Raw genomic sequence first — 26,354 nt, 5'->3', positions numbered from 1 at the left:
AATTGTCCACCGTTTATTTTGGGGGTTTTCCAAGAAATGATAACATTCCAAGTTGTTACTTTTCTGCATAATTAACAACAATAATTAATCTACAGCATCTCTAATTTTGACCAATATATACACTTACAAAAATATGTAAACAAAGTGTCTGCTTTAAGACACAAACCATCTGTTGATAAATGAAAGAAGGCACAGAGATCATGTTTTACAAACAGCATGACAAGTACATGACACTAAATATTTGATATTGATAATGGTCTATCATTTGTTGGAATTCTATTTTCACAACTAAGGGCACCACACATCTTTTCATGAGCTCAGGTCCAAATGAAGGACAACACTGTTGTAGGGCTCAATGGACTGCTGAGTTGCCTATCAATTAGAAGAGGCAGGGGTATTACATTCCTCCCATATAGCAATCTACACAGTCCTCGTCTCTCCAAATCCCCTTGCTGCAAGTTACTCTGCCCAGAGCAGCAATACTTTCTAAGGCTGTGGTTCTGTAGTCTCCTCATGCCCGAGGGCCAGCCAAGAGTGAAAATTTGATTACCTAATTGATAGCTCTTAGATTTATATTATTTGGGCAGACACACAGGTCCCCCAGGAGACATTTGTGTCTTGCAACTCTCTTAATTAAAAATCAAAATAAAGCTTTAAGAAATAAAAATAAAGAAAAAACAATTTCATCCGAATTGTTGAGAAGTTTCAAATCGACTAGGTGAAACTGTTCAGACATCGACCAGTCTTGCTTCTAGTGTCATATATTTGTCTAAACTGTCTTCTCTTGTGTTATATGGGAGGGATTGTCCATCTGCAAGTATTCTGCATCTGTAAGTGTCTGACACAATTTGGATTTAATTTATGGTGTGCACCTAGTAACACTTGTCTAAAATTTAAATCATATAATGCACTGTGAATCAATATTTCTATACAGATAGATTTTTTCCACCTAAGTTGCACAAATGTGTTGGCAAGCAAAATATACAGCCATTTTTGGTGTAGTGCCTACTATCTGATAATAGTAGTTAGAGATGATCCAATAAGGAGTTCAATTAAATGTATCCTTCACAATTTCCATATTTTATTTTTCAATGATTTTTTCCTCTAGGAATAATGGGGAAATGCATATAATTAGGGGAATTATGTATTCTATTTCATGGTTTCAAGGAAAGCTATTTGACAAATGCAACATTTTCATTTCTTTATATAGTGTACAATCGGATAATTTATCATTGTTAGTTTCAGGCACTCTCTGCTGCTGATCCGTCAAATAGAGAAAATGGTGGAATAAGCAAAGTGTTAATGAATGGACATTTTAAAGGCATAGATCTCGATTTAGATTTACACTACTAATTTAATCAAAAATATAGTGCATAATGTCAAATGCACAAATTCTTGACACTGTAGCAAACTCCTATAAAAGCTTCCCTTCTCCTTTTATAAGGCAGTGGGTAATCTGCTTCATAATCAAGGGCAATAAATAAAGCTACCTTTGGCTTTTTCTTGTTTACTATTTTACCATTAAAAGTACAGTACAACTAAAACGTCTTGATGAGATGTTCCACAGGAAACACTTGTATACATTAAACTACTTGATATGGCTTTCAGAAATTACTCGTCACTCTCTGATTCTTCTTCATTATCGCCTATTGGATGTGACTGGATGTTGTTCTGCGTATACATTTTGGTTTTATAGTGACAGTTATGGTCCATAAGTATTGCCTGAAAAAGAACAGAGCTGTGCATTAGTATATCTGTTAAGCATTTTTTTGCTTTCAGCAACAGATGGCTTAGAATTGGAACCAAGTATCTCCTAGCTTCTGTGCATGCACTGTAGCAACCCTGAGGGCTCTCACACTGAAATCAGATACCTGAAGGTTCTTCAAGACATTCCACTGTTCCTAAAGTTGCCTCAGGTTTTTGACACAATTTGTTAGCATGAGGGTTCAGAGAAGGTGTTAGTCTCAAATACCCTTCCATGTGAACTCTTCACAGTTACTTGAATTCCAGCATCAATGTGGTAAAGCCTCAAAGAAAACCAGATGTCTAACATGCACTCTTAATTCAAACTTCACCCAAAATATAGTAACTTTGTTACTGCTGGTTTCCAAAGATAAGCCAGCCTTGTAATTTTTTTTGTCTTGCGCAAACCAAGTTACCCCACTCAATACAAAATACTGATTTCAGCTAATGAAATAGAACATTACAAAATAGTTCGTTTCTCTATTTCCTTATGTACTAAAATATATCAGAATTCAAATACAGCAAAACGAGAAAAAGTTTGTGCTTACCATTTTTTCTTCCTTGGCAGGAGGGCTGCGCAAAAACAAACACAGAGGAGCGAAGAGGATGTCAACGATTCCTATAATGGTCATGAGCCATGGGAATCCAATTGCCTTTGCAATAGCACCACCAGCAGATGGACCTTTAAAAACACATTTTTTAAAAAAAAAGTCTTAGGGTACATACATAAGAAAAACAAGAAATAGCCTAAAAGAATCTGTGAGCAAGAAAAAAATAAGACCTAACGTAATATACTGTATGAGCAGAATTAACAAATATACAGTATGCTTGAAAACTTCTGTGTTGGAAAATTATTGATTTTTTAAATGCCTTTTAAAGCCAGTGAAAATAGTACAAATTCAACATGGATTTTAAAACTACCCACTAGTTCAGTGCTTTTGTTTCATTACCAAGCAAAAGGCTTGACAAAAGTTCCCATAATTACAGAAATGGAAGGCATTCTGCCTTCCCTCTATTCTCCCTACCCCCCACCAGTAGCCACAAATTAATACAAGTTCATGAGTCCTCTCTTTTTTTGTAATCTGTGGAAGCAGAATGTATGGGTCTGAAGTCTGCAAGGGCCTGGGCCAGCTAAGATCTTAAGGCCACATCTCTCTTGGAGAGTAAACAGAAAGTAAGTGCAGTGGCGTAGCGTGGGTTGTCAGCACCCGGGGCAAGGCAAGTAATTTGCACCCCCTAACCTGATAGTCCCTCGCTCTCTCTCCGCACCGCACCACACGCCTGGCACCCCCCCTCCACAGTGGGCGGCGGCTCGGATCGGATTCGCACAGCCAGCACTGCAGTGAGAGAGAGTGAGCGAGCCAGGTAGGGGCAGAGAGCTGCGAGTGCGAGCACGCCCCCCCCAGATGTTGCGCCCGGTGCGGCCGGCCCCCCCTGCACCCCCCACGCTACGCCACTGAGTAAGTGTGAAGGTGGGAGAGAAAATGAATGTAGATGAATGGAATGTCAGGGGTTTTGACTTCAGCCTAGCTAGTTTCTTGCTGTTCCTTACTGACCAGGTTGTGACAACTTAGTCATCCCTGTAAAAAGCTGTTATCTCTGTATGTAAGCAGAACACTCTTATTGATCAGTTCAGAAGAGAGTCTAGCTGATGGAGTTTTCAATGCAATTGCCTTGTCTTAACAGAGACTTGGGTAGATATTTACCCCAATAGTGTGGAGACTGAACAGCATGACTACAGCCTCTTCTTCTTCTTCTTCTTCTTCTTCTTCTTCTTCTTCTTCTTCTTCTTCTTCTGTCTTATCACCTGCATATTCTATGCAGCAATCTCACTATTGTTGCAGCCTACCAGGCAGCTGGCACTGCCAGCATTTGCTCCAAGGCCTTTGTAATATCCTTTTGGTACTGTTAGATGCATTTCAAGAAGCAAATTCAGCTCTTACCTAAAGCAAATCCCATACAAAATGCAACATCTGCAATTGCATAGACACTTCCATAGACTGAAACATGGCGCAGATCAACAAGGTAACCCATAATAGGCATCATCGAAGAATCCACCATCCCTGGTTATAAGATAGGGAGAAAACAAATGCTATTCTGAGAAAGACCTTTCATTTTTCCTCTTTCCACAGTTTAGAAAAGTTATTTTAAAGCATGAATATATGAAAAAACAGATAATAGTGAGATAATTGCTCATTTTTATGGCCAGTATATTGTGTTCAATTTTCCTTATACCATTATTGAATGTATGAGGTTTTTTCATTTTAAGATGGTGCCATTGTCCTAAACACAAGATCTGCCAGCAAATGCAAAACCACCCTCTTCACAAAACCTTATACAATTATAATCTTGCACAGCCCTCTGACCCTTTTCTCCAGAATTGGAAAAAATGATATTCAGAGAACTTTTAATACCTTCAAAAGAAGCTAAATTTCTAAATATCTAATTGTTTCATCACCTATCAACTCCTGCACTGTATAATAAAGACACTTACATGACTTTACTACTCTCAGCACTGTCTAACACACTTGCTTGAAATAAGATGAGATTGCTAATATACCTGGTTGAATTACTTAAATAAACCTGAACCTGTTCACCTTTTGCATTTCAAGCAATACATAAATTGCTCTTGAAAGGAAAGGAACAGTAGGGAATTTACATTTAAAAAACCTTCTGAAAATTTATGTCATATAAATTACAAAGAATTTTAAGATCTCTGACCCCCCCAGAAGCTAAAGCCCAAGCCAGAATTATTCACCTGTAGCTGTGGGCCACACCCACTGCTAAGTGTGAGTGGCAGATAAAGTCAGCTTTGGCAGTGCTGATCACCCATTAGCAGTGGAAGCTGGGAAGGGTTCTGGATTCAGAGTCACCATCCCCCCAAAAGCAACCATCTCTTAGGAAATGCACACAAGCAGGCCCACTTCAGAAAGGACCAACACGTCCATAGTCTAGAGAGCTTCCCTTGATTTTTTAAGCACATACATCCATACGGAGTTTGGTAGGCAAAGCCACACATGAAAGTCTGCTTATGGGCCTTACTGTTTAGGATGACATGCTGCAACATAATCATTAAAATCTAGAACACAGCAGAGCATGGGAGGCAATCCCCATAAGTTAACAGAGCACTTTCCCCTTCCTTCCCTTTTCCCATCAGTCACTAGCCTGGTGCATATGCACCAGCCCTTACCTGAAATGCGAGAACATGAATGCACACCTGGCAGGACTACTACTCCCCAATTATCACACAGGTGGACATTCACCCCATCTAGAGAAATCTAAACTGAGTCCTATCTATTAATAAATATATTAAAGTGCAGATTCTTTTTAACCCTATTAGCATGCATGGAGCCAGGATTTTTGTGGGGGAGGGCAGGTCTTTGTTGGGGGGCAGAACCGATGTGATTGGTTAGTTATTTCTATTGTTTTACTTGATCTAGGTGGGCAGCTACCCCCCCGCCCCCATTGGCTATGCCCATGCCTATTAGGATAACATTCAAATGTGATCCTGTATATAACTTTGAAGTCATACTTTCAACCAATAAATCAAATTCCCAGCTACAGATTCACTTACTTAGTATTTGTACAGTACATGCCACTCAATAACATACATTCTCTGAGCGACTCACAAAAAAAATAGAATACATCAAAAAACAGACACAAGTATTTTGTGTTTTCCTTACCAATGGCAAAACCAACCCCAAAATTTGGTGCTATGAGTCCATATATATTTCTAGCAAGTGGCACCTGAAAAAAGAAAAGCAAACATTCAAAATCAAACATCAAGCTGCTTACTAGATTGTATCATAAGACCTTCATTTAATTACTAGTGAGTGTTTCTTTCATCTGATCTATTAGTTTTAATCTGATCTATTAGCTTTCTGATCTGTTAGATTTCTGCTAATGTTTATTGTACTGCTTTCACTGAACAATTATATTTGCAATCTCTCTCTTGCTTACCCTCATGAAAACTCTTCACATACCAGTAGCTCACTAAGTCTTCAAATATTGAGGGGATCCCTAATCACGATCTTATATCCAGGGCAGCTGTCTACCAGCTCCTCCTCGTACACTGGCTGAGACCCTACCTACCCACAGACTGTCTTGCCAGAGTAGTGCATGCTCTGGTTATCTCCCACTTGAACTACTGTAAAGTGCTCTATGTGAGACTACCTTTGAAGGTGACTCAGAAATTACAACTAATCCAGAATGCGGCAGCTAGACTGGTGACTGGGAGTAGCCAGCAGGACCATATAACACCGGTCCTAAAGGATCTTCATTGGCTCCCAGTGCGTTTCTGAGCACAATTCAAAGTGTTGGTGCTAACCTTTAAAGCCCTAAACGGCCTCGGTCCAGTATACCCGAAGGAGCATCTCCACCCCCATCGCTCAGCCCAGACACTGAAGTCCTCCTCTAAGGATCTTCTGCTGGTTCCCTCACTGCAAGAAGTGAAGTTACAGGGAACCAGACAGAGGGCCTTCTCGGTAGTGGTGCCCTCCCTGTGGAACACCCTTCCTTCAGGTGTCAAGGAGATAATAGAACTATACAACTTTTAGAAGACACCTGAAGGCAGCCCTGTATTGGGAAGTTTTTAATGTTTAATGCTTTATTATGTTTTATAGATTCTGTAAGCCGCCCAGAGTGGCTGGGAAAACCCAGCCAGATGGGCGGGGCATAAATAATAAAATATTATTATTATTATTATTATTATTATTATTATTATTATTATGCTCTGTAGTCAGTAAGTTCTGACATACAGCGATCAAAGGGCAGGGTGCAAGGAGAAGGGTGCAGTGGCCAGGGTATCCTTTTCCTGCACTCTACAAATTATGGGCAATGGAAGGGAATTAACTATGCCAGCTCCAGCTTTGGACTAGTTTAGTCAAGCCTTTTAAAAGTGGGATTTTGGGGAAACAAGAGGGAATTGGATCCTGAAGATTCACAGCCTCACGTGGCACCCCCCAAATGTGTCCTGATCCTGGCCCCACCACTGGCAGCTTTTTCCTGCCACACCAGGGACACTATGCCACACCATTCATTCCACCCACCCACAGAGATCCACAGTTCATTAGGGCCCTTCAGCTGCCCTCCCAAGCTGCATATGATTGCTCCCTACTAGCATCAAACATGAAACATCTAATAACCCATAACAGTTTAGGTTGAAGTTAAAAGAAGCTAATCAGCCACAGTGACACTACTGTAAATGAGGAGACTGTGTGCAACAACAAATAAAGATAGCCCAGATAAAAAACAAATATAATAGAATCTTCCTGCAGATCTCTTCTCCATATTCTCATGCATGAAACCAAGAAAGTACGACTGCTATAGCACCCTTCAGGGGATTACATTCAAATTAAGATTGAAGAAAGTTTGTGTCATCACTGAATCCCAAATACCCTTCCCCAATTTACATCTACAAATACCCACACCAAAAGGATAGAACCATCAGTAAATTATAGAAATTATAGAAATAACAGAATTTGCTATCAATTTTTACTCACACACAAAATGCTTATTCCCACTATTACCATCCCAATTAGAGCACAAAGCCACCTATAAAAGAAGAAACATTATATTTTAGACACCAACAAATGTAGGCACTAAACACGTGTTTTACTTCAGCATTTCTACTACAATTACTACTAAAATATTAACTTTAAAATAAAGCAGCAGGTTAATTTATTTATCATGAAAGCTGCAGTTTGTTTCTCATAATGCAACTCCCTGAAGGAACACTGTAAGAATAGAAAATACTGTACAACTGTGTTAAGGAATTAGATAATGTTTAAATTCAGCATACCGTCCCATTTTGTGTGCAAGGACCCCAAAAATATTAGTTCCAATCAGATAAGAGACACTGGCAGGAATAAAAGCAACGCCTGAAAAATATGAACGGGTTATCTTATCAACACTGGTTTCAGTGAAGCATTGGGAAAAGCAATAAGTTCAGACACAGCAGTTTTGATTAGAACATATCTAATGAAGGTCTTTAGCCTGAACCAAAAAAAATTAATATCCGGTTTGTTTCAAGCCTTTTGTTTGATCTAGCAAGATTATCCATCAAATTTAGACCATTGTTATATTTAAAAAATAATACTTGCTATCGGACACCAGTATCTTGCATAAGTGAAGTAGTGTGTATGTGTATAAAACAAAAGAAAGGTAGCTTCCAAATTAAACACAATAATAAACTGTATTAAAAGGAGCTGAATTAAGATTAAGAGTATTGCAATCCAAGGCTGCAATCCAGACCTGGACAGGGGCAGAATTTATTCAGACAGAGGGGACAAATTGCATCTGCAGCCCTGCTGCTCATTCCAGCCAGAATGAAGGGGTGGGGGGCAGGAGGCAGGCAAACATCTGACAGCCTGGAGGTGGGACAGCAATGAGGTCCCATGTCATCATGTAATGGCAGTGAGGCTCAGCCCCTCTCCTTCCTCACCCCCAGAAAACAGCAGGTTATTTATAAGGATGAAGTGGGTAAAACTCCCAACACATTGCCCTGAGTTTCTTGGAGAAAAGACAGGATACATATGTAATAACTTCAATCACGTATATTCTCTTTTCCTATACTGAACTTGAGTTATGATAAATGTAAAATACCATATATACCAACACCAAACTCAAAAGACTTCAGCGGTTCACCTTTCTGTAGCCAAAACCATATCACTCATGCACAAGAACAGGATATCTAGAGATCTACAGAAGTACAAAAAAACCCCAAAAAAACTTTGGAACAAACACTAAAGTAGGGAAGGGGAATAAACCTGCCCAATGAAGAATGAACATGCTCAGTGCACACAGAAAGCTGACACAACCAGGGGTGGGGTGTGCTGAAAAACAGGTGGAATGTAAAGGAGTTACTTGGGGAAAGGAAGAGAGAAAGACACACAGATATTTGTGTAGGTTAACAATTGCTTGATGCAACAATGCATAACAAACCAACCAAAATGAATGCTCAATGACAGCATCATATAACCTCTCATTGAAATCAGGATGTTGTTGTTGTTTAGTCGTTTAGTCATGTCCGACTCTTCATGACCCCATGGACCAGAGCACGCCAGGCACTCCTGTCTTCCACTGCCTCCCCAATAAATAGGTACCAAAGTGTCCCTTGATTATGTGCAATATAAACTATATAATGGCATACCAGCAATCTACAGTATTCACTCAATTGTCTAGAGACACATTTTTAAAAAAATGTTACCATTTGTCATATGATCTGAGATGGCAATCACAAACATTCTCAGGATCAGAAATACAATAAATGAAAGAAAACACTTTACCAAGTTGCCATTTTCTCGAACACATTGTCTCCATCATCCAGATGGGCAAAGCTGGTTCCAGCATAGCAATTGCCATATTTGAAAAACATATTGATCCTTGAAAAGAGATGGAAAACAAATTGCTGGAATTGTTTCACTTAAATTCCAATCAACAGCTCGAAAAAGCAACACTTACAGAAACAAAACGTCTTTTGAAGACTTGCTTGTCAAATAATACAACACTGATTACTTCTAAATTACTAGTGTGGGAGGAAAGTCATTTAATCTGTAATTTCATATATAGTCCCGTTATCCCCCCCCCCAAAAAAAACACCCAAAAGACTTCCCTATTTTCATTGCATTTCAGAATAGAAAGACAAAATATTTCAGTATGTGATGATACTGTGAAAGTGAACTCTAGTAGGAGCAACACAGTTATCAATAGTAGATTTGCCAATAATTCTATTGCACCTGGTTCACATGCTCCGGTTGTAACAAAACAATTAATCTGAAAATATACTTCTAATTTTGTTCAGAAACAGTTTACTTTGTTGGACACAGATTTGTTAAAAACCTATTCCTCGGGTACTTGAAGCAGAATAAAAGAAGAACACCGAAGACTTTCAGTTGTATTCAATGTAGTACTAATGTGAACTTTTTGTCAGCTCATTTGCAATGGAACATGCTCCCCCTCATGCGTCTCCTAAATCTGTTATTGGGGTCCCACCAACTCTCTGGAGCAGATTTGAGGTTGATAAGGGGGGAAAGTCTCATTGTGCTAACATTAATCCATCCACCAGAACATTTAGTTAGTTGAATTGCCCTTTGTCCCTTTCATCCCTATGGGAACTGAAGCGTCGATCACTTGTTGGCATCCATTTGTCTCAAGAGACAATGGAGTGCACCTCCAGGGGTGAAGTCAGACCAAAGTGACCTTCCCAAGGTGCAAGTCTGGGCAGTGTGTATGGAGGTCCTGGGCTGCCCAGATGACAATACCCCCCTCTCAGCCTCACTAATGTGGTCCAAAGGAAAGCAGAGTGATACATCTGGCAGTTAAGGACTTCCCCTGCATGCAAGGACAGGCTCCAGCGAATTGATCACTTGTAATAAAATAGAATTGTTGCCTGGAGAGATAAAGCTAATGAGAACTAAGAGTGGATTCAAATGCACACTTTGGTACATGTGCATATACTTGTGGATGACATTCACTATATGGTATATTATGAACTTGCATGCGTGCAAAACATAAGCAGATTCAGGATGCAGTCCTAAACACACTTACTAGGGAGTAAACCATATTCAAGACAGGAGGACTTACTTCCACAGAAAACATGAATAGGACTCCATTGTCAGTACTGTAAGTATACACCCAAATTAATTAAGGATTATTCTTCATCATAAAAAGCTGACAAAGATCACACTAATTCTATATATATGATGATGCATATATGTGGGCTGCCTTACTCTCTGCTGCTTAGCCTGCGATGAAATGGTCCCCACTAATTTAACAGGATGCCAGATCCCAGCTAACCAAACGTTTAACAGGACAATGTCCCAATATATTGAGTGCATTTAATATATTCAAAAGAAAATGTGATATTCCATGTAAGGCACATGGGCTAAACAGCATTTGTCAATACATATCTGAATTTCAACTTTGGACTATTTGATATATTCTTGTTGTACTATGCTGTGTGCAACAAAACGCACATGGGTTTATTTTGCCATAGCAATATATCATACTAATGCACCATCATTCTGGATTACAATATGTACATGTGACAAAGCAGGCAGTGTGGAATCATCATGCACACACTATGTTCATGCAATTTTTCCTACCTGGAAATCTAGGATGTTTGTCTTATGTAAAGAAGCCCTGAATCTACAAACTGCCACTCCACTTTGTCGAACAGCACATTCAGTGCTGAATGTACCTTCAAAACATGTTTATACCCTTTCAATCACAATTAAAAAATACAACAGACTCATGCTGCAGCCATTTACAGCTAAAGGAGCTTGTTATCTTTAAAATTCAAGTCTAATTTGTTTTAAATCACGGATAAATTATTTCTCCTAGGAAAAGGCTCTCCTCTTGTAACACAGTTCAGCAAAAAAATGACCACTGCTGTCATTCTTTGTTCAAATATGCCAAGTTGCATTAGACTCTGTATGAAGAATCCCTAAAACAATATTGTGGTCTCACTAGTGCTGTGATCCTGAGGGCAAGAAGCAATAGTTCAGTGCTGTTCTTACAAAGATAAAATGTTATGTCTAATGTAATCTTTCCACTATAATCTCCACCTGAAAAACGCATGTCTATGAGCACAAGGTAGTAGATTTGTCCTTCTATCACAACTGAATACCTGAAAACAACACTGGCTGTTTGTTCACATTATAGTTTTAACCATAATGTGCACAAGCTGCATCCTGGTGCGTGCAGCTCAAGTGATCCTTCCTTAGTTGGACTAAGTGATCCTTCCCACAGACTACCAAATACAGATCAAAAATGACCACAACAAATAAATGCAAGTGTGCAATAACTGCAAATACCTGCAGCAATTATGATGTATGGATCCCTCAAGAGTGTCAGCAGCGATGCTCCTTTCTGACTCTATCAACAGATAAATAACCTCAGTTTTAGGGAAAGTGTAATACAAGCATTAAAAATAAACAGTTGTTGAACTACTTACTTCTGGTTGTATCCTGGATGGTTGCAGAATTAGCAATTGTATTGCTGCAGGAAAAGAAATCATAATGTTGGGGTATTTTTCAAAAATAATAGTAGGTGACTATGTCACAATTCAAAGCTATTGGTCATGTCATAGATATGGGAATTTTACTTACCACCATCTAAAAGAGCCAATGCTGCTAACACCAGGAAAGGTGCTGTCTTCCCAACAAATTCATACATTACACTTCCAAAAGGCGGTCCCACTACCAAAAAAAAGTCATTTACACATTTCTTAGGGTGGAATTCAACATAGTTCTAAGTGGGGTATGTACACAATGAATGAGGTCCACTCATGCAACAGGACTACAGTTGTACCTTGGAAGTCGAATGGAATCCATTCCGGAAGTCCGTTCGACTTCCAAAGCGTGGCTTCTGATTGGCTGCAGGAAGCTCCTGCAACCAATCAGAAGCCGTGGAAGCCCTGTCGTACATTCGGCTTCCAAAAGAACATTTGAAAACTGGAACAGTCACTTCAGGATTTTGATCGTTCGAGAGCCAAAATGTCCGAGTTCCAGGGCGTTCAATGACCAAGATACAACTGTATTCCATCCCCCTCCACCAAACCTGTTTTGGGAGTTCACACAACCCTCCTCCAGGGGCACAGAAGAGGAGAGAGAGGAAGTGGCACTGAACAAGCAGATCTTGTTCTAGCATATTTTAGCTATGTCACTAAAATGACTTTATGAAACAGAGGGAGGGCAAAGAGATACCTGTATATTAATAACTGAAATATTTGACACTTAGCAGAAAGGAACAGTCCTGAGGCAAATGACTCAATTAAATGATATACAGCAGAAATAATTAAGATTACACAGCGCCTCAGGTATATCTTCTCCAATCTGTACCAATATGGAAACTCATACTAATTTACTAGAAACAGCAGTCGCTCACAAGAAGGCAAAGGCAGTGGTGTCCTGATGGCAGCAGCACTACCCCTGCTGGGATGGGGACTGCCTCCTCCACCAACACCACCCCCATTAGCCGCTGTTGATTAGAACATTTTAAATCATGCATTTATTGCAGTGTAGGTACATAAAGGCATCAGTGTATGAAAGAGATAGAACTTGGGGGGGACGGACCACACATTCTTTTTTAATGAATTTCCTCATACTAACCTAATACCCCCATAGCCATGCCTCCTAAGGCAATCCCCATTGCATTGCCTCTTTCTTCATCATCAGTATACACACTGGCCAGCATACCCATACCTGCATAAGCAGTAAATGAAAAAGGACAGGTCAGTACTGATTATTGTTCTCAGTGTGAAAATCAGGCAGGAAATCACACAGTGATATGAATAGCAAGGTGCATATGAAGCACAAGAACATGCTTCATTTGTTCACAAAAAAAGCTAAACTTAGCAAGCTTGTTGAAAATAGAACACCCAAATGAGAAGGAAAAGGAATCCCAAGAGCCAAGAAGACCTGCAGTAAAATGTATCCTACCTCACACAGAATATATTAATATCATCTGACCTATAAAACTGAATTTTAAAACTTTTAAAGCAAAAAAAGATGCAATAATTCTTTTAAAAAGCAACAATAATGGGGTCATTAGACCATTTCAGCTCATCTGTAAAAAGTAAAAAGCTAGATGGAGAAAATTTATCTGATTAAATAGAGGAAGTAAATGAAAGTAGAAATTATTTTAACTAAATAAATATTAGCTAAAACGACAGAGTCAAGAATATGCTCAAAATGACAGATCTAGCAACCACCAATCTATATCATGAAGTGCATATGAATACCTACCAGCTACAGAAGAACAAGAAGATCCGACTCCTTGAAGAGATCTTGCTATAAATAGTAACTTATAGCTTTCTGAAAAGGCAAACACTGTGGAAAAGACAGAACACACCAACACAACTGTATTAAACTGAACTAGATTGATCCAGGATCTTGTAAAGGCATTTCACAATGCATTTACCACAAAAAACACCACAGGAAGTGTCCCAAACCAGATACAGTTCACACTTGCTGGCAGAAGTGCTTTGCTGAAAATAGCACAGGAAGAGCCAAACTAATGTCAAGCCTCCATAAGAAAATAATAATAATAATAATAATAATAATAATAATAATAATAATAATAATAATAATTTTTATTTATATCCCGCCCTCCCCAGCCGAAGCCGGCTCAGGGCGGCTAACAACACTAAACATGGATACAGCACAAGGAAACATTCATATGGATGAGTAGAAGAGCATAGAGTTTCCTCTTTAATTATTCTGTGGCTGCTTGTAAACTAGCAAAGGAAGGTGGGCAACGTGGAAATGGCAGCCTTCTCTTCCCACTGACTGTGCTAGGTTGTAAATAGTGCTGCTGATTCAACATTTTGGACTGGACAAGAAAAGCAAATATTTTAGGCACCAAGCAACACCCCCCAAATTGAAGCAAGGAATGATCATGTCCATATTGTACTGTTATGGAACAATATAAGCAGGGAAGTTCCTCAGTACACTCATGCATGCTTTAAACTAGTGTCCCCATTTGTGTGTTTCCTATCCGTCCACCCCTCCATCTCCAGTATAATATAATAATTTTTGGTGACATAGGCAAGGGAGGAAAAGCACTTACTAATTGTTGAGACAAACATGATGCAGAAGCCAGCAAACATGGGAATCTGATAGCCTATTCTGGAAAACAAAACCAACACAATATTTTGGCTTGCTGTTTATGCTTTCCTGCATCTTAACATACTTTAAAAGACTTATTTCACTAGAAAGCTGCTTTAGAAAATTCAGTTACATGGACCTCTCTGTGGTCTCTCCGCTGGGCCTTACTATTTAGCTGTAACAAATACTAAAGCATCAGGTGCTATCCGACCATTCGCTAGGTCCTAAATGCCACTAGTTGTCAACAGGGCAGGGCAGCACACATTTCTAGCAGATGGTGTCAAGAGGTAGAGACACTTACCTGATCTCCCAGCAGGCAAGTCACCACTGCTTACTAGGAGAGGCAGGGTGGGATGAGGCACTGAGAAAGGCGTTGCAGTACAAGTGCACCAGCAGGAGCACCAAATTGACTCTGCTGGTGCATTTGCACTGTGCCAACCTTGCCTGGCAAGCAGCAGACCTTCAAGATCAAGTAAGTATCTTGGCCCCACCATGCCAACCGCAACTGTCATATATTGTGGAACAAGAGGCAGAAAATTTATATATTAAATTTATATTAAATTTATATCCCACCTTTCCTCTAAGATGCACTATATGATGTACCTTTCATCCTCACAACAACCTTATGATAGGACCAAGGTCACCCAGTAAGCTTTATGACTGAGCTGGGATATGAATGGTGATCTCCCAAGTCCTAGTCCAACACATTAACCAGTGCACCACACTAGCTTGGTTAATTTCTTGGCAGCATCTGTTTTGGGTAATGGCTACTTCCACCCTAAGCAACCAATTATTCTGGTAGATTGGAGGCTTTGGATCAGCACACTTCTCTTCATAATGCTCTGATACAATGCTTAGTTTGTAGTTCAGGAGGGGCAAAAGTGGAGCAGCTCAGAATCCACCATGTTTAAAAAGGTATGTCTCCAGCTAAAAGAAAGTATTGATCTCCAGAAAAGTGTGCATTGTTAGGCTGATAGAAAGCAGGCAGTGACTAGCAGTGTATGTATAAATTGCCAAGACTGTGTGAAAAGATGGATCCAGTATCACAGAACTGATTGGTAATGAGAATGTTCATTAAAAAGAATGGTCTAAACGTTAAACCATTTATAGATTTATTTTCTTGCAATGAAATAATGTGGAAAAATAATATACTTGCTACAATTGTCTAATTCTGCTTTATTATACCACATGGTATTAAAAAGGTAAAGGTAAAGGTGCCCCTGCCCGTACGGGCCAGTCGTGTCCGACTCTAGGGTTGTGCGCCCATCTCACTTAAGAGGCCGGGGGCCAGCGCTGTCCGAAGACACTTCCGGGTCACGTGGCCAGCGTGACAAGCTGCATCTGGCGAACCAGCGCAGCACACGGAAACGCCGTTTACCTTCCCGCTAGTAAGCGGTCCCTATTTATCTACTTGCACCCGGGGGTGCTTTCGAACTGCTAGGTTGGCAGGCGCTGGGACCGAGCAACGGGAGCGCACCCCGCCGCGGGGATTCGAACCGCCGACCTGACGATCGGCAAGTCCTACGCGCTGAGGTATTACCCACAGCGCCACCCGCGTCCCCACCACATGGTATTAGCACAAGGTAATAGCACAGTGCTATTATTTGTGCACAGTTAGCTGCACAGCTGTTACACGATACAATCCTCCAAGTGGTCTATAAGTGAAAGCTAGCTTTGCAGCTCAGATACCACATTGTTCCAAAACTCTATCTGTGATACACCTATCATATGCGGGTGGCACTGTGGTCTAAACCACAGAGCCTAGGCCTTGCCGATCAGAAAGTTGGCGGTTTGAATCCCCACAACGGGGTGAGCTCTCGTTGTTCAGTCCCTGCTCCTGCCAACCTAGCAGTTCGAAAGCACGTCAAAGTGCAAGTAGATAAATAGGTACTGCTCCGGCAGGAAGGTAAACACCGTTTCTGTGCACTGCTCTGGTTTTCCAGAAGCGGCTTAGTCATGCTGGCCACATGACCCGGAAGCTGTATGCCGGCTCCCTTGGCCAGTAAAGTGAGATGAGCGCCACAACCCCAGAGTTGTCCACGACTGTACCTAACAGTCAGGGGTCCCTTTACCTTTACCTATCACACATTTTCCATCTGCAGAAACACTAACAATCTGTTTCACTTGCATCGTATTTACTTAAAAGCACTTCTAAACAGCTTAATATTTTGAAATCTCTTCTACAAAGATACATTTAAAAAGTAAAATAGTATTATAAAAATTAAACACAGATTCAATGTTCCAAGAGTTCTGTCTGCACATAGAGTAGCCAGGTGAAAGAGAAGATAGGACTTCTTCACCTTTAATAGTTGTGTAGAAGAGGGAAGTTGAGTAGAGGCAGGCACAGCTTGCCATTCAAGCAACACCTGTTGAAATTGTATCTTCTAAACAACTATTAAATGGTGCAAGAGCCATGTGCCCTTTTCCATTTGCAATCATCAGCAGTCTGGACAGTTTCACAACATGGAAGAACATGCATACATATGATGAGCAAACCCCACATGTTCTGTGGATCTGGCTGCCAGACTAAAGTTGTGTACACACTATAGCAGGGAAGCACATTCAAAGTACATTTTCAATCAAATAATTCTGGGCATTGCAGTTGACCCCATGAGTTACATTTCCACCAACTTAAACAGTGCCCAGAATTATTTGAGGATAAGAATGCACTTTGAATGTGCTTTAAATATAGTGTGTATAAAAAACAAAAAGAAAAGTGGAGTAGGGCAGATTGATAGCTCTTTTCATCCCAGATCTTTAGTGTTCTCTGTTTTGGGACAACTTCACATGGATACCAGTACAAATGTGATGTATGCAATGTTCTTCATGCTGTCTTTGTGGGGATCCTTGGTATTGCATCAGGACTTGAATCCTTCTTGGGAAAGGAAGATGATGGTTCCATAAAGGTATTACATACAGATCTCCTAATTAATGGGCCAACTGAAGCTCTGACAGACATGTTATGGCCTTTTCCTCATAACATGATTGTGCATTGTGTATGATAGTATGTGTGAGTGGAACATCATTCTGGAATTCCACTCACTGCTCTTTGTTTATTGGTGTCTTTCATGCATGGCTAATGTGGATGTATCACCAGCAAATGCCACCATAATCAGTAGGTGGAGCAGTTGCTAAGCACTCTGTGGGAGTGGATCACAATATTGTTGTTAGCTTTTGCTTCTACCCCTATTTTTTGTGCTTTTGACTTTGATGTTCAGAAACATAGGATTGTGACACTGGGTGGAATCCAACATGGAGAATTTTCTGTGAGTGCAAGGATTTCCCCAGCAGCAGAAAGGGCATGAGATACACTATTATAGATTTTTAGCTCTACTTAGCTATCAGTAATATGCCTTATATAGTCTGTTTAAACTGTGATCCATTAAGTGTGCATTCTTCAGTTATATGCTTTTTGTGCTTTAATAAAACCTGCTTTCCTCACTCAAGCATGCCTATTGCCTCTCAATCCATAAAGTAACTTACTGTGGCAACACAATTGGCCTTAGCAGAATAGATGGCTGCACAGCCTGCAACCAATTTCTGCTCCCGAGTTGACCAGCCTATGACCTGTGATACAAATTCCCTTAGGCTGAGGACATTGGCACCTGCTGAAATTGGGGGTCTTGGTCCCTCACTCCCAGACTTCCAACTAGTTTTTAATTAACCAAGCAAGATGGTGGCCTGTTTGTATGAGATACTGTTTTATTGCGTTTTGGAATATGCTGGAAGCTGCCCAGAGTGGCCAGCGCAACCCAGTCGGATGGATAGGTTACAAACACCATCATGATTTAGATTTAGATTTAGATTTAGATTATATATATTATTCTGAGATATAAAAATCCAAAACCTTCAGAAGCTCTTCAATCTTATAATTTCATATTTTGTAGTTGTATGAAATGACACTGAAAAGTTCTGAAGACAAAAACCAATCTTCAAAAAATTTACAAGTATAACAACCACTGTTATGTATTTCTACTTCACACATGCTGGTATTTACCCTGGTATAAAAGAGGTTCCCTCTTTCTACAAAAGCCTTCATAAACAAGTGCTATTCAAGGAATACAGAAGGAAGGAGATGTTAAATTTATTTAACATAACTAATAGAAGCCCGTTATTTAAAAAATATTGCAGGCTTAGAGGAGATTTACTATTCAGATATGTATTTTGGTAAGAGCAATCCATTAATGCGAGCAATCAATGAAAACATACACATAATGCAAATAATTAAAGAAAAAAGGCAAACCTCTCTCTGAAATGCTGATATATAAACTGGCAGATCAGTATTAAATGCCACTTTAGTGCGTAAGAGATAGAGCATACCTATTTGTCATTGGCCCTATAAAAGGGTTAGTAAGCAGCTGCACAGTTGCTTTGGAAGCAAACAACAAACCAACTTGGACATTTTCATTTAGCAGGTCTTTGTCTTCCTTGGGGCAGTCAGAGGTTGGTGATGCCTTAGTCATATTTACCACCATTTGCTCTGTCCGAGCGTGATAAAAATCTCCTGGTCTTGTCCCTTCAGAATGATTTCCAGTAATCATTGTGGAGTTGTCATAATAGGAGAAGATACTTTGAAAACTATTCAGGCTTAATGTAGGTGTCTCCGGCCTAATAGTTTGGATTTCTGTTGCATTTTTTTGGTGTGTAATGCTGTACAAGTAACTGGGAATAATTGGCACTGAAAAAACAAACAGAACAAATATTATATAGGGAAATATACAAATACCACTATCAAAACATACATAAATGTTATACCTTTGCTGGATCAAATTACAAGAAGATTATGTAAGCTTTCAGGTTATACAGTACGTACTGCCAGAAATCATGGAAGAGTACATAAGTTATCACTGAATCATAAGCTGTGCTCCTTACAAAAATGTGCAGGAAGTTCTCATGCAAACCGAAACACTGACACCTTGGGCATCCTCCTATCTTACCTCCATCTTTGGGGAAAACATAGGTGCCGCTACTTTCTAAAATGATGGAAATTCAACCCCTCTCCCCTACTCGTTTCCATATGGTCAGGAGAATTTGCAACAAGGCTCAACAAAGTTCTGCATGGCATCCATTTTCAATGCAAAGTTCATTTCTCTAAAATGCAAGGAAACTAAACTCTAAAGTTCCTGGAAAAAATTCCTATGTTTGGCAAATAGAGAGTGCCAATTTATCAAATATTGTGGGGGAAGGACTTCTGGATAGACTTGAGCACCAGCAACCAGTAATCCAGCTCTTAGGCACTACATGTATGAGAGGACAGGTCAAGGGAGAAGGGAAAGACCCATATAGTTGAGGAAACAGATTTGAATGTTTTTCATATGAATAGGGAAATTTAGTAATTCAATTTTTATTATGTAAATTGCTTTGAGACACCTTAGTGCAAATATGTAGCTAATAATAATATGATGAATTTCTTTGTTGGTTTGATAATATGAGTATAAAACACTTTGAAAGATGTATTTAATATATCTGTTGTTTTTGTGGAACACATTTATTTTTTATTTACTGTTGTGATTAACTGCTTTGAGTATAATTTGAAACAGTGGCATATAAATAAGCATCATGACGATACATTATTGCAAAATACAATGGGGTAAGTTATGATGAAAAGAGAAGTGGGGCAGTTTTAACCTGCATACCCCACAGACTCCAATGGTATTTTTGATCTGAATTACAATATAAACTTCCAGTCATTTAAAGTCAAGAATGAAAGTGACGCATGCCATGCACACACTTCCCTTTCATAACGCGGTGCAAAGAATATATTTCATTTGCTAAGGCAAAAGAATCATTACTATTCCAAGAGTGGGGAATAAAATATAAACAAGAGATGTTTATACTGAAAGTCACCTAATTGCTATTGTCTTCAACACATCACAAGAATTGTTCCAATATGCTAATAATTGTTTTATTTACAATTCCCATCAGCCGCAGCCAGTTGTAGTAAACATCTAGAGAGCATTGTGTACTTATAGTACAAGTTTCATTCAGTATCTTTTATCAGGAACACTATATTCCTCTTCTGCAGGCGTTTTACCAGAGTTCTTTATTTTCATTGTTGCTTATTTTATTATTAAGTTTGTTTATTCTTCAAACTGTTTTACAGAAAGCTTGAACATTAAAGAATAAAGGATATAGACAGACTAAAATGCAGGACTTGCAATTAAGTCCCACTGATTTCATTGGGAGCTAAGTCACAGCTATTTTTTATTGGTTTCAAAGAGACTTAAAGTGTAACCAAAGAGGCAGAGAAGCAACTTACCATGGCCCTGCCTCCTACGTGATCCCATGCTCCTGACAATAAAAAAGCTGGAGAATCCCATATAACATTGGCTTCTCCACCACTAGTACCTCGTTCCTTTTATATAATGCAGGAAGGATAAAGCTAAACTCTGAAAGGTAAGATTAAACTTCTGCATGCGATTTAAAATCCTAATTACATCCTAACTGTATTGAAAGGAAGGAAACGAGAACTAAAAATAGTAGAAGCAGGTGAGGCAGCATGTTTTATCAGGAAATATGAGTGACAAAATCAACAGTCATTTACGTGCATCATGACTTGCAGATGTCTGGATCGATTTACTGTGGCAACAATTATATTTATTTAGGAAACCTTTCTGTCGAGATGTGAAAGGCCAAGTGATACAGCAACAAATTTGCAAAAGGGTGTTTTTCAATTTCAGAACAAAATAGCAACTCTGGCAAGAATATAACATCAAACACACAGGAAAATAAACACTTCAGAGTCTCACTCAGACACATTGTATTGCTCCTGTTAGAGCACCAACGGCCATAAAAGGGTGTTATTCAAATAACTACCCAAACAGTTACACGGTGCTTTCAAGCAGGGAGAGGGGGAAGATGCAAAGCACCGAGAAGGCAGGAGTATAAACTGGAACAGCTAGGAAATCTAGGCAACTGAGACAGGAAAATGAAGATATGATAAATCAACTACAAAGGTTAGCAACATTTCGAAAGTCTATTTTTGAAGCCAGTCCCATTCCAAATTATTTCACTATGTTGAAGTGGCAGTCTGAATAATGAAGGCGAAGCTAGGTTTATAGTTAGGGGAAAACCCCATAGATGTCAGATTATTATTTTTTAAAAGCAAATCTCCTTAACATCAATCACACACATGACTTGGTAGTAGAATTTAATCCAGGTTGACACTCAAGGTTTCATGTGTGTTTGTGTGTGTTATAGTGGGGGAGATACAACAAGACAGAAGAGCATCAGCTCTATAATTTATGGATTTCAGTTTATTTTGGTAAACCTAGACTGCACAGCAATAAGGAATTTGTAAAATGGACTTCCACAATATTTTGAAATGCTGAAGAAACTGTGTATAGAGCATGGTGGATTTAAACCACTGAGAAAAGAGGCCAACTTAAAGGACAAGTATAAAGCAATCTTCAAAGTTTCTACAGCACATAATTTCTGATTAAGCATTTTATTAACTGGTTGCAACAACAATTAAAACACTTGGGTCTATATTTAAAGAGAGCCTTCATTCTGCCAAGGAGCATCCTGGAACCTAGTCCCTCCCAGCAAGCAGAAGCAACTCACCCACCATGCTGTCCACTACTGAGCATAAGAGTATTTGTTATTCAATGCCATGGAAAGAATTTTTTCATGCCTTTTCATTGGCTACATTCAGACAGCAAGATAAACAATGGTTTATCTTGGTAGCAATGTACTGCAGCAAGCATCATGTTCTTATGTTGCTTTCTCAGGTTCCTCACTTTACAGCACTGTGGATGCATTCCTCCCCGCCTTTTGACGCCTAATTACATCTTGGTAATGGCATACACATACAACCCAGAGCAATTCGCTCACCACGGCTGAGTCAAAGCAGGAAACTTGTGTTATTCCAAGATAGTAACCACTTGCTTCAAACTTGGCCCTACAAGCTGACCAGCAAAAACAAGAGCGGGGCAGCTTAAGAAGATTTCACTATGGGTTTAGTAATGTCTACTCTGAGTAAAACTAGGTTGAATGCCAACCTAACAGTATTTTGGTATTGATCATACCTTGCTGAAGTCAAATAATGTCCTGCATTAATATGGGTGTCGTGTTTACTTCTCTGGCCAATTCTTATTAAATACAAGCAGTGGTGCAAGTTTATTCCATCTGTGGCCATATTCATAATCTATGATGACTAAATGCTGTAGCTTTGCAAAGCTAAATAGTCTCATAAGCTCAAAGATGAAAAAGAACCTATCAAAAGGAAACACACATCTCAAGTCCTATCCTCACTGTCATTTTGGTTTGTGAAACCACAAAGGAAAGTACTGTAGATTTTTTTTAAAAAAATTACATTGCTATTTTTGTCTTATGAATAATTTTTTTATTCAAAGCATTATTTGACGGTTCCTGCAGATATCCACAGAAGCAATACTATTATAATTGTAACTGGAAATGGTTAAGCGATATGCCCTAACAAATGGCTAGCTTTGTTTATAAAGAGATCAATTGCACTTTCATAGCAATTGTAGCATTTTAGCCTCCTTTAATGATTGTTAAAAAAACAAGAGGAAAGAATAAAAAACTACGTACCAACTACAGTAAGCAACATGTTGTCCAAGAGCAGAGCAATGAAGACAATCAACAAGATTAGTTTCCGGGATTGCCGACTCTCTCTGAGCCAGCTGAGGACACCGAATTCACTCCAAGCCATGGTTTAGTTTCCCTTGAGTAATGGCTTATACTACAAACATAAAAAATAATATTTTAATACAAATCCAAAATTAAAATGCATCATCCCCTTTTGTTTTCAAGGCAGCCTTCTTAAGGAAGAACATGATTTCCAATCTGCCACCAGAAATGTAAGAGATGTTTGCTTCTCTTCCATTCCTGGGCATAATAGGGAGGGGTCAATGAGGCTGCTTCTGCATTTGGGACCTACTTATAAAGTAAATCAATGTTTTCCTGTGATCACTATGAAAACAAATGATAATTCCAGCCAAGCTCTCATCATTGGTTTCAGCATTACCATTCTAATTTACTATACAAAAGCCACTTGCCCTTTTCATAAAACTGACTACCAAAAAATAAACTGTGCCCAGTCCAATTATGTAGGATTTAAAGGGGTTGTGAGGAAGGGTGGAGACAGAACTAGCAATGAAGTCCACCAGCACCCAAACATATTAAAATAAGGGCAATAAAGATGCATTCAAATACAGTATGAGCATTAACTGAACTGGTATAAATGGAAGATATCTCTAGCCAGCAGGTTTCATTTCCACTTCTGTATTAATTAATCCCTCTACACATATTTCCCAAGGCAAAGAACATCAAGCACTTCAGCTTCATTTAGAATATTCTCAAAGCACTATGAATGGTCAGCAGTATCCAATGAGTATGTATCTTCCACTTAGCTTTCAAATCAAACATCTAGAACTCCAAATGCTACAAATATATACATTTTTAAAAAGAAAATCTACATTCAAAGAGAACTGAACACATCTCTCTGAATTACGTTTTGTTCCAATTCCCATATTAGAAAATGCTCATGTTCTAATTCTTCACTGCTTAATCTAGTTTGGCCATAAACAAACAAGATATCCAACAGGAATAATGGATTACTAACATTTGACTTCTCAAAACCCTAGTCAAAACTCCAGACCAGGGATCCCTAAATTACTGCCGCAACTTGGGCTGTGAGGACAAGATACTCAGCACAATGGGGAAGGTGCAAATTTGCCTCAAAGAGAGACTCCTGCATCGCTTTGATCAATCCCTCAAATTCCCTTCTCAGAAAAAATATGTCTCTCCTGTTACTAACCTGCAAACAAGGGAAATTGTAGTTCAACAATCATGTCTGATTCAACAGGTTGGAGAAATGTCCATCACACAAAGGACACAAAGTAAGGATGCTATTAACACAAAGGGGTATTATTGTGCGAACTACCAAATGCATGTAAACCCCACTATACACTCTCGCTGACCAACAATTACACTCCCTTCTGACTGACAAAGCAGTTTTTGCACCAGAGACTGGTTGCTCTTTTTCTGCAATTGCATTTGGGTAGACGTTCATTACATGGATTTATTGTGTGTCCTGCTAACTAAGAAAGCCTTAGTTTTGAACCAGCCACATAGTGGGCGCACAGTAGATGACTGAAATCTCCATTCATCAGAATCTGAATGTATCTTTGGCACTGTCCAAAAAACAGCTTGTGTTACACAACAAGACACAAAGTGAACTCAACTTGCACTTTCAGAGCACTACCTTTGTGCTCCCTGTTTTCCTCCACTGTCCTCTCCTACAAAGTGCTGAAATATAACTGCCAACAATTAAATCAGCTTGGAAGCCACTCTCTCTAACCAACAAGCAGCTTTCTAAACCTAGATGCGTTGAAAGTCCTGCAGTGAGCCAAAACCCTAGTCAAAACTCCAGACCAGGGATCCCTAAATTACTGCCGCAACTTGTTCTTTGTACATGCTGAGAAGAACTCTCACCCAATTTCAGGTCTGACCTTAGTGCAGAAAACACACTATTCACCCCTTACTGTAAGGACTTCAAAAAACAGCAGCCAATTTACAAAGCTAATAACCCACAGGTGCCAGTAGCAATTTCTGAGCCAGCCACAGCAACCAAGGTTACTGGGATTAATGCTTCTAGACCACTTCTATTGCTTTTTTCCCCAATACTTATTTGAGTATTTTGTCACCTTCATTGCCCAACTAGATACTTTCCCTGCTCCATCTCAGTATCCCACACAGCAGGGGTGGGGAAGCTGCAGCCCTACAGATGCTATTGGACTCCAAAACCCATCAGCCACCCCATCCAGTATGTGTGGCGTAATGGTTACAGAGTGAACCTGGATCACTCACTGCCTCGTAGGGTTGTTGTGGGGATTAAAGGAGGAAGAGAAAAACGTGGCCACGTTGAGCTCCTCGGAGAAAAAGGTGGGATATAAGCGCAATGAATAAATAAATGTCGAGGGAGATGGGTGTTCCAGTCCAGCCATGGGCACAGCTTCCCCCACCCCTGCTTTGCAAGGCCTAAATCTCGACGTTTCCCTCCCAAGTATGCCTCACATTCGCGACCCCTTTTTCCTGCCCGCCCCCCTCACTTCTCCACGTGAGCGCCCCCCACTCCCAGACCCACCCCACGCCTCTCCCTCTGGGCGCGCCGCTCGCCCTCACTTTTTTCCCGCCTTTTCTCTCGCCTGCTCCCTTTTCCCGCCTAAATTCCCTCCCCGCGCGCCAGGGGCTTCGCTTACCCTCCTGTTCGGGCAAAGGCTTCCCCAGCCGCGGTCCCCCGAGCTCGCCGCTGCTTGCCTGCTGCCCTCCGCCTCAGCGAAACGCTGCCTCGTCCTCTCCAGCAGAACTCGAAAGAGCTCCCAGCGCCTCTGGGCAGCTCCACTTACCAGACTCCTCTCTGACGTCACGCCAGATCCTTATCGCTCCCAACAGACTCCTCTGGGGCGCTGCTTGTTCCAAGCAGGCACCCAACTCGACCCAAGCGTCTCTCCCAGCCCCACCTCCACCCAGCACCCGCTTTTACTCCCTCGCCGCTGCCTTGGACCAAATGCTCCCCGCTTGCAAGGAGCTCCCGGAGGATGCTCTGCTCAGGCGGCTCTGCCAGACTTTGGCAAGCGCCTGGCTTGGAGGTCCGGGAAATAAGCAGCAAAACCATCGCTTGCTGCCGTGCACTTGGTCCCTGTTGCAGCTGCGAGGCGAGGGATAAATACTAGGGGCGCGATGTGTAAAGAACTCACTCAGCCAGCTGGGTTTCTCTGGCGTCTCCAGCTGGGACTCATTGAACAGGATACTGACACTCCTCGCCTCCTCCACGCTGCTGCTAATAGCAGATGCACCTTCCTTTGTTATATACAAATGTGTAAATATTTAGAAACGGCATGGGTCCTTTGGCAGCTTTGTTAAACCACAGCTTTGTTAAAATAGCATAAGTTTTTAAACAACAACAACAGCAACAACAACAAATTAAACTCCTATGTTTCCCTGTGGGCATTAATTGTGACTGGGGAAACCCAGCCA

General features: G+C 40.2%; 1 protein-coding gene across 4 annotated transcripts; it reads right to left on the bottom strand.

The window, feature by feature from the left end:
- Positions 1–25,946, bottom strand: SLC18A2 (solute carrier family 18 member A2). 4 transcript variants are annotated; one of them, XM_083616715.1, is made up of 16 exons: positions 25,724–25,946; positions 22,905–23,055; positions 18,672–19,029; positions 14,314–14,372; positions 13,491–13,574; positions 12,855–12,947; positions 11,853–11,942; positions 11,699–11,742; positions 11,559–11,619; positions 9,030–9,125; positions 7,544–7,622; positions 7,245–7,296; positions 5,427–5,490; positions 3,687–3,806; positions 2,292–2,425; positions 1–1,722 (listed from the first exon to the last, which is right to left on the bottom strand). In XM_083616715.1, the coding sequence occupies exons 2-16, from the start codon at positions 23,023–23,025 to the stop codon at positions 1,612–1,614; spliced, it is 1,566 nt and encodes a 521-aa protein (XP_083472841.1). In that variant the 5' UTR covers positions 23,026–23,055; positions 25,724–25,946; the 3' UTR covers positions 1–1,611. The 4 variants fall into 4 exon arrangements, with proteins under 4 accessions (XP_083472841.1, XP_083472840.1, XP_083472842.1 ...); XM_083616714.1 differs by having other exon boundaries at positions 25,577–25,736; XM_083616716.1 differs by lacking the exon at positions 25,724–25,946 and adding an exon at positions 25,462–25,513.
- Positions 25,947–26,354: the final 408 nt, after the last annotated feature.

Source organism: Podarcis filfolensis, assembly GCF_964270895.1.
Source record: "Podarcis filfolensis genome assembly, chromosome: 5".
NCBI classification, from domain to species: Eukaryota; Metazoa; Chordata; class Lepidosauria; order Squamata; family Lacertidae; genus Podarcis; species Podarcis filfolensis.
Note: the sequence above shows the minus strand (reverse complement) of the source record. Positions and strands in the feature narration are given on the sequence as shown.